A 9,771-nucleotide genomic window follows, 5' to 3' on the forward strand; every position below is an offset into this window, starting at 1 on the left:
CCAGTACCATTTGTCAAGTAGTGGTGGGGGACACACACACACACACACACACACATATATATATGCATGCATGCAATGTACCTGTGCACACATTTAAAGGGCTTCTGAACAGTTTCCTTCAACCAAATGTTACTCACAAGGCTTTAGGTCAAGTTTATGGTAGAACACTCTTTGTTTAATGCATCATGCACTAAGCATCGAAATGGAGCTGTGTGATTGCAAAGCAAGCTTTTTGACCACATGACCCCTGCCAAAAATACATAAATAATAAAAATAAATTCAAAGGAAAATGATAAAGAATCTTTCATCTCTAAACAATAAATGTAATGGTAGGCTTATAGTCGTAATAATTAGAATCATAACCTAAATATTTTTTCTTAGTTTAGTGTGCTGTTTGCCTTGTTTCTCTACTGACTCATGTTTCTGATTTCAGGTACCGTATACAGCCATAGATGTTGGCAGTAATTCTAAGTTACCAGCACGCTTAAAGATATTACACAGCAGATTAGACAGACTTGAAATAACAAGCCATTATGGTCTATTCAGAGTGTAAGACCAGCTAACATTTCCTCCCTTTTAACACTCTTCTGCCCACTATACTGCCTTCTACCGTACCTCTTTTCCACTCCTCCTTCCTACTACAGCTATTATCTAATATGGCAACTTTCTGGAAAAGTGTGTATTTTGTATGGGTGTGTTGTTGTTTTGTGTCTTGTTGTTGTGTATATGTTGTATTTGCGTGTCTTTTGCTGTATTTGTTTTGTTTGTGTGTTTTGCTGTAATTGTGTGTATGTGTGTTGCCGTGTGTGTGTGTGTATACCTTTGATGTGTTTGTATAAACTATACTGTATGATGTGTGGTAGTTGTTGCATGTATGTGTATATATATATATATATGTGTGTGTGTGTGTGTGTGTGTGTGTGTGTGTGTATAAACGTAAATATTGTATATGTTGTATGTATTTTTGACTTCGTAGTTGTGTGTGCGTCTGTACCTTTGTTGTTTGTAGAAACTATACTGTTTGATGTGTGGTCGTTGTTGCTGTTGCGTGTATGTATATATATGTGTGTGTGTGTGTGTATATACGGAAATATTGCATATGTTGGATGTATTTTTGATTTGGTAGTTGTGTGTTTCCATACATTTATGTTGCTTTTCCCCATTCCTTTTATCCTTTACTATTTTTCGTAAGAAAAGATACTCATTTACATACATATTTCTATGTGAAACATACTGGATACAGGTAAGGCTGTGTGTTTAAGAAATTTACTTTGCAACCGTTTGTTTCTAGTTTCAATACCACTCTACAGCACTTTGGACAAGTGCCTTTTACTCTGGTCTCAACCTGACCAATATTTTAGGAGCGAAGTAGCTTGTTTGAAACTATACAGGAGCGATGAGCTGGCAGAAACGTTAGCACGCCGGGCGAAATGCTTAGTGGTATTTCGTCTGCCGCTATGTTCTGAGTTCAAATTCCGCTGAGGTCGACTTTGCCTTTCATCCTTTTGGGGTTGATAAATTAAGTACCAGTTACGCACTGGGGTCGATGTAATCGACTTAAACCGTTTGTCTGTCCTTGTTTGTCCCCCCTGTGTTTAGCCCCTTGTGGGCAATAAAGAAATAAGAAACTATACAGAAGCGCTTCCCAAAGTGGATGGTACTGCCCTGTTCTCCTGGGGGACAATGGAAATATCCAGTGGGGTGTTGAAGAAAAGTTGGGTGATAATGGGGTGACCAAAGGGTTGGGGCGGGAGCAGGGCAATGAAAATAATGGGGTTGATTAGATTAAGTTTTATTTGTGAAATACAGTTGTTTTGAATTTGCTGCAGAAAGTGGTTTATGTTTGTGGTGGTGAGTGGGGTTGAGGTACGAAGGGGGCAGCAGCTTGAAAAAGTTTGGGAACCACTGCTATACAGTGACCTAGTGATCTGGGCATTGTGTTCATTAGCATAATGCAACAGGATCGTGTGATTCAATTCCTGGCCCAGCAGGCCATTGTTTCTTCAAGCAAAATACTTAAATTTCTCATTGCTCTAGTTTACTCAGCTGAGATCATATCCTGGCATCAGTGCTGGTGCTGTCCTTTCTGTCTATTCCCCGGTTGTCACATCCTTGATATTTTGCTTGGTAAAGGTTTGAGGTCTCAATGATAGGTTTTGTTTCATGTCTTAAATTTCTTGTCTAAAACCTCTACAGATTTAGCTATAAGATCTTTGTCCTCAACATACTAGAACTTCCACAGATAGACAGTCCTCCTCTGTTTTGACTTGGAGAACTACAACAAATAAGTCTCGGCTGAGAACTGAGCCTTGTTAGACTTCTACTTGCATGTTAAATTTGTTGTTAAACTCATTACTGACTCTCACTTTGTCGACTCTGTATCAATGTGGCTTGTACATCTCTTACAAACCATTCAGCTACCCATAATTCCCTTAGTGATTACCAGGCTGTAGAGTGTGGAACTCTGTTAACCCTTTTGTTACCATATTCCTTTTGAAATGTATTGCCTTTGTTTCAATTAATGTTGAAAATGTCAAAAATTTAGTAAAACAATTTTGTCATTATGAAGCTGGTATTTGAAACATAAATTATCATGGAATTTTAATGGAAAGGTTTTACTGGGATCAGTTAAGTATGAAATTTATATTATAAAACCAGGATCAGTCTCATTGGATTGGTATCAAAAGGGTTAAAGGCTTTCTCTAAGTTGACAGATGCTAGGTATAGAGACTTACTCCTAGTTAAATATTTTTGTATTTGTCTCAATAGAAAGATAATATTTGTTGTGCTTTACTGGAACAAAGTCAAATTATATCTCATTTAAGTTAAATTATTTCTGTTCAATTATGCTATAATTCTTTCTGTAACTTCATAACCTGAGCTGTCTTTCTGTTGCAACTGTAGTTGGTCCTCCATGAAATATTTCTGCTGCCTTTGTAGCGGCTGACATTGTCGCTGCTTCATTAGTCACCGGGAACGGCATCTTCCTGTGTGCTGCCTGATTGATTATGTGAGTGATTATCATGCGGCTGACTTTACCAGATATTTTAAGTGTCTCTTTGAGAATAATTTTGTTGGTCCAGTTGTCTTCAATGCTTTTGTATTCTTCATTACACTTGCAAACCATACTGCTATCAATTTATACAGTTGGTCCCACTGTTGGGTCTACCTACAGTAGACCATCTCTCTTCCATTTGTTTGGCCTTATTCAATATAATGCTTCCATGCCTCTTTCTTTTTGGTATCAGTAAGGAAATGTGGCCTTTATCATTCCATACATACTTCTCACTAATTATATCGTGATAACCTTTGGTACACAACCTTGCATTCCAGAATATCTCCTGCTTCTGGTTCTTACACTGCATAAAATGTGCAGACCACTTATTTTCTGCTTCCTGTCCTTGCTAAATATAGACGTTTCTCTTAGTTGTTCTCTACTGCAATCTGAACTCACCACTTCTACCCATGTTTTCTTTAGTCTTCCTCTTCCACCATGTCTTGCATCATTCGTCCTGTGAATCACATATATACTATCACAGTTTCTCTCTTGTGCAATATATTAGTCTATCTACCTACCTATTTATCTCTCTCTCTCTCTCTTTCTCTCTGTATATATATTCACCTCTTATTTATTTTTTATTTTCATCTGGTTAGGGACCTTACTCCTTTCTTTGGGAGGGGTGTCAGAGGCAGGTAAGACAGTGTTACAACCATTATCAGCATAGCAATCCTTTCCATGCAGCCTTCATTGTTGTGACTGCTTTAAATGTTAGTATTTCAGTTGTCCTCTAGATCTTAGTTAATAGTGTCTAGTAATCAACATAATTGCAGAGTATTACTTCTCTGCTTAAGAAAGGCAGCTGATTTCAGTATAAGTTAAAGAGCACTCATTAGACCTTTCACATTAATGATCCACGTTGCTTCAATCCCTTGCAGTAACCACACTTCACCCTTTATCTTCCAATCAACTCTATTGATTAGTCATCATTGTTCATACACTGTTTCCTTTAGCTGAATGCAGCACACTTTAAATGTAGGCACTGGAGACATATCCTCTAGTTTGTAATTTATAAACATCTAATTGGTCAGAGTTGGAAGCAGTTCAACTCCTGTTTTTGTTGTCTGTGCATAACACTGGTCTGCCCTGTCCAAGCATATCTGTGACATGTACTAGATGTGGTCACCCAGTCCAATGCTTCATACATAACCTGATTTAGTCTTTTGGAGACCATACTGTGCAATCCCAGCATGCACAGTGGCAGTCTCAACATCTTTAATTTGCTTACTGTCTGTTCTTGTATGATCATTAGTTTCAGTGTGGAGGCGCAATGGCCCAGTGGTTAGGGCAGCGGACTCGCGGTCATAGGATCGCGGTTTCGATTCCCAGACTGGGCGTTGTGAGTGTTTATTGAGTGAAAACACCTAAAGCTCCACGAGGCTCCGGCAGGGGATGGTGGTGAACCCTGCTGTACTCTTCCACCACAACTTTCTCTTACTTCCTGTTTCTGTTGTGCCTGTAATTCAAAGGGTCAGCCTTGTCACACTGTGTCACGCTGAATATCCCCAAGAACTACGCCACATGCACGTTAATTTCACGAGCAGGCTGTTCCGTTGATCGGGTCAACTGGAACCCTCGACGTCATAAGCGACCGAGTGCCAACAACAACAATTAGTTTCAGTGGTGCTTGCAGCATAAATCTTTTTCTTTCTTTCTTTTTTTTTTTTTATCTCTCAGTTAAAAGTGAAGGCAGAACCACTGACTCTGTATGGGGCTCCCCATTACCGGTAGGAGAGATAGATGGAGAAAGAAAATTAGCCTCAAACTGGATACTTGGCCTGAATTCTTGCAGCGGAAATGCGGTCCATTCAAGGAACCCAAGGTACCAGGTGATAGTGTTAAGTTGGGTAACAGATTAAGTTTACCAACTGAATAGATCATAATGGGACTTGAACTCCAAACGCAAAGAACCAGAACAAACACCACAAGGCATTCAACCTAATTTCTTACAGTTCCACCAGTTCATCTCCCTAGATAGTGACTTTTTGTATTAACCGTGTTTTTGTTTCGTCCGTCCAGTCCTGATATTCTTTTTCAAAAATTTGTTGAAATCTTCGAAAGTAAGTCTCTTCTTGAGAGTCCTATTTGAATTCGCTTATGGAATTTACTACATGGTCAGGTGAAAATGCATTCTCTGATTTGGTTATCAACTTCAATAGTTGTAACATTTGCTGCTGCAATCCTTGTTGTTGTTCTCATTGTTCCTTGAGTTGTTGTTGCTGTTTTTGCAACCCAACTATCCCAGCTAACAAGTTTTCCATATTTTATGATTTTCATAAGTTTACACAAGACTTTTGTTTCTTTTTTGTCGACGTATTTAATTTTCCATGTGAATTAGTTTAAACTCTCCAGACTCTTTTACTTGTTTCAGTCATTTGACTGTGGCCATGCTGGAGCACCGCCTTTAGACGAGCAAATCGACCCCAGGACTTATTCTTTGGATGCCTAGTACTTATTCTATCGGTCTCTTTTGCCGAACCGCTAAGTTACTGGGACGTAAACACACCACCATAGGTTGTCAAGCGATGTTGGGGGGACAAACACAGACACACAAACATATACACATACATACATACATATATATATATATATATATATACGACAGGCTTCTTTCAGTTTCCGTCTACCAAATCCACTCACAAGGCTTTGGTCGGCCCGAGGCTATAGTAGAAGACACTTGCCCAAGGTGCCACGCAGTGGGACTGAACCCAGATCCATGTGGTTGGTAAGCAAGCTACTTACCACACAGCCACTCTTGCACCTTTGTGAATGTTTTTTTTTTTTTGTTTTCACTCTGTAAACTTATTTTTCATCATCAGCACTGCTGTAAAGCAGTCTTTTGATGACAGTCGACACTCCAAAGTCATCAATAGAATGTTTCTATTTGGCACTGTATGACCCCTAGTTGTACAGTGTTATTATCCCCAAAAGGTTGGATCGTTATAATGTCCACTCAGTATCACCATATAATTACTATATCAGCACAAACACAAATTATCAACACAGTCTGCACTACTCTTGACTTTCTGACCTTCTTGCTGTCGACCAGCTACTGGTCTATTTATAATGGCTGGCTACAACCACTTTTTACCGGGAGGGGGTGTACAGTTTCACTATACAACAGTGTGTGTAAGTATCCATCTCTATATATGCATTCTTATATGTGTATATGTATGTGTGGAGAATTCATATGGGTTCAATAGTCTATAATAGTATCAATAGGCAGCCATGTTTTCAGCAGTAGTGTGTCTTGAAAAATTACTCATTATTAGTGAATGATGTTTTTATGAATTGTATTCAACTGTTTTAACCTCCTTTTTATAAAAAAGATACATTTTATATACACCTACCTTTCTTATGAAATGTTCTGATGTGTCTTAATCAATTGCTTTAACATCAAATACTTTACTAAAGTTGCTAAACCTTAATATAAAGTAATCACAAATGGGAAAGCATAAAGATGTTAGGAGTCTCTCATTTGTGTGCCTTTTATGTTAGTGCATTCTTTTTGTTTAAAGAACAATAAACATGTATTTTCCATTTAATCCTCGGTCAATAATCAGTGCCGTTAATTCATATTATCCCTTTTGATCCAAACCTGTTTTAGACCACATCTGTGTCTTATGTTACAAACTTCCTGTTTTAAAAATGATCTCAATTAAAATCTTCCATTAAAATTTCATGTTAGCTTGTGTCTCAAACATCAGATTAATAATAGCAGTTATTTTACTTAATTACTAAATTATTCATTTTCAAAATTGATTGAAACAAAGACAATGTATTCCAATAGAAATATAAGAAAGTGGTTAAAATGATTCGAATTAAAGCTCTCCATCAACATTTCAGGTTAATTTATGTATCAAGCAGTTTAATAATTACTTATTTTACTAACTCCTTCATTATTTTCAAAATTAATTTAAACAAAGAGCTGTGTGGTTAAGAAGTTTGTTTTGCAAACACATGGTTTCTGGTTCAGTCCCACTGCACAGCACCTTGGGCAAGTGTCTTCTACTATAGCCTTAGGCCAACTAATGCTTTATGAGTGAATTTGGTAGGCATAAACTGTGTGGAAGACTATCGTGTATGTACGTGTCCATCCTCACCTCCACCACTTGACAGCCTTGTTGGTTTATTTACCTTCTTGTAAGTTCGCCATTTAGCAAAAGAGACCAATACAGTAAGTACTAGACTTAAAAATAAGTCCTGGGATTAATCTGTTTGACTAAAATCCTTCAAGGAGCTCCAGCATGGCTGTGGTGCAATGACTGAAACAAGTAAAAGATAAAAGATAAAGGCAGTGTATTCCAACAGAAATATAGTAATGTAAAGGTTTACATTGTGTGCTCCAATCCTGATTGTTCATCCAGAAAAAATGGCAGGTTCTGTAAAGTTCCAAAGACATAGGTTCTATTGCAGAAACTGAAAAATCCTAGCCAAACAGGCTAGACATCCCAAATTAGTGGTTCTTAACATGGGGCACAGCACCCCTTCCAGCATAGTGGAGTGCTTGTGAGCTCACAAGGGAGTGGAAATGTCAAGGAGATACTATATAGGATATTAAGTATTTAGAGAAATTGTGGGGGGGGGGTCTAGATATGAAATATTTAACCTTTAGCATTTAAATTGGTCGTATCAGACCCAAATATTGTACCTGTTTCATGTTCAAGCTGGCCAGATTTGGTCTCTCTCACCTACCCTACAATGTCATTCTAGAAATAAACTATTGCAGCATTGAAATCTTGAAGCTATGAGATAATACATGATTAATTCAAAACAATTTGAATAAATAAGCATTACATTTAACAGAGCATGAAGGGTTAAACCAAATACAATATTATTTGAAGCACAGTTTCAAAAGAAATAAAGAAAATTTTTGGATTAGAATATGAGTTGGACATTGTGCTGATGACACGACTAGGTCCAATATAGTTTTATTATCATATAAGTCTTTACTTTCCAACCATTCTATTACCAAATTTCTATAGACATACACTCCCTTTGCTTCCATTAAGCTTAGAATTGTGAGGAACTTTGTAAAAATAACAATGTCATTATTAAACTGGTGTTTGTAACGTAAATTAACATGAAATTTAGATGGAAGGATTTAATGAAGATAATTTTCAAACAGGAAATTTGTATCATAGAACCAGGTTTAGTATTGAGCAGCTTGATATCTATCAAGAGTTAATAAGTTTCATAAAAATTTAATGTAGAAGGCATTAGTCTATAGAAACGTCTAAAAAGAAGCATATTGGATGATGAGATATTAAAATATGGAAAATAAAACAACTCTGCAAAATTAGCTTTGTTGATTAATTTTTTTTTTTCCTATACAGAACATGAGGTACGTGGTAATATTAATTGTCATTCAGTAAAAAGGGGGCAGTGAGCTTTTAAAGACCATTATCTACTCATCACTGGCATTTGTTTTCATCAAGTTTACTATGTATTTGATCTGAGAATAAACCTTACAGTTATACAGAATGTACAAGTTAAGACAATTGTATATATGTGTATAGTCCAAACTAAAATGATTCTCTGAAATCTCAATAACAATCTTGCAATAAACGTGTTTTTTATTAAGAACTGATATATAAATATATATATGTGTGTATATATATATAATGTTTGGATGGCAGTTTTACTTTATTTTTTTCACAGAAAGCAAATTTGTATTTTGCAGAATTCTTGCAGTAGACATATATTGGGATGTTTTCCCCTTTTTCTTTTCTTTTCTTTTTTTTTTCTGACTTTTTTAGGATGACTGGTGTTGGTGGCCGACCTGAGGTTATTATTGAAGGGAGCAATGATATGAAAGCATGGAAAGAATACCATTTTCTTTACAAACCAGGAAATGTTTCTCGAAGTCCACCAATTGTCAGTAAGTATTTGCTTGAATCACAGTATTTCTTTCAACCTATCATAACCATAATTCTAACAAGAATTCACGCTAGATGTTTCGATATATTTCCAAAGACCATCTTGGTTGTATGATTAAGAAGTTCGCTTTGCAACTATATGGCTTCAAGTTCAATCTTCTTGCACCACACTTTCAGCTTGTGTTTTTCTACTGTTGCCCTGGGCTGACCAATGCCTTGTGAGCAAATTTCTTAGATAGAAACTGTAGGAAGCCTATAGCATGTGTGTATGGGGAATTTGCGGGGGGGGGGTGAATACTGACACCCCACAGATTCACTTATCACTGCTTGTGGTATGATATTAATATTTCTTGTTTACACTAGGACCAGATGCTCTGCACTTTCTAAGAGCTATAGAAAACGAATCCCTAAGCTGAAAAATGGGTTAAGAATTGGTGTTAAAGAAAGTATCTAGCTGTAAAGTCCTGTCCCAACCCATGGACAAACAGACATTAGACAGATAAATGATGGAATCTACGATCTGGAAAAGTAGTAAATAACCTATGAGACTATGTTTTATATAATTTTAAAAAAATATCCTTAATTGGAATTTAGAAGAGGGAGTCATTTAAGTAAACATTTAGACTGGCTAGATGTTTTGAAATTACTCTTTTACTCTCTCTTTTACCTGTTTCAGTCATTTGACTGCGGCCATGCTGGAGCACCGCCTTTAGTCGAGAAAATCGACCCCGAGACTTATTCTTTGTAAGCCTAGTACTTATTCTATCGGTCTCTTTTTGCCAAACCACTAAGTGACAGGGACGTAGACACACCAGCATCGGTTGTCAAGCGATG

At 37.0% G+C, this 9,771-nt stretch overlaps 1 protein-coding gene across 4 annotated transcripts in view; it reads left to right on the forward strand.

Annotated features, from left to right (window-relative positions):
- Positions 1 to 9,771, forward strand: part of LOC106869725 (lipase maturation factor 2) — a 78,719-nt gene that overhangs the window by 62,716 nt on the left and 6,232 nt on the right. For 2 of the 4 annotated variants that reach the window (XM_014915574.2, XM_014915575.2), the window contains exon 13: positions 8,818 to 8,939. In XM_014915574.2, the coding sequence (XP_014771060.1) occupies positions 8,818 to 8,939 (122 nt within the window). Of the gene's footprint in view, positions 1 to 433; positions 550 to 3,654; positions 3,694 to 8,817; positions 8,940 to 9,771 lie in introns of all 4 variants that reach the window. The other 2 variants (XM_014915572.2, XM_014915573.2) reach the window with 2 other exon arrangements.

This window comes from Octopus bimaculoides, chromosome 11 (assembly GCF_001194135.2).
Source record: "Octopus bimaculoides isolate UCB-OBI-ISO-001 chromosome 11, ASM119413v2, whole genome shotgun sequence".
NCBI lineage: Eukaryota > Metazoa > Mollusca > Cephalopoda > Octopoda > Octopodidae > Octopus > Octopus bimaculoides.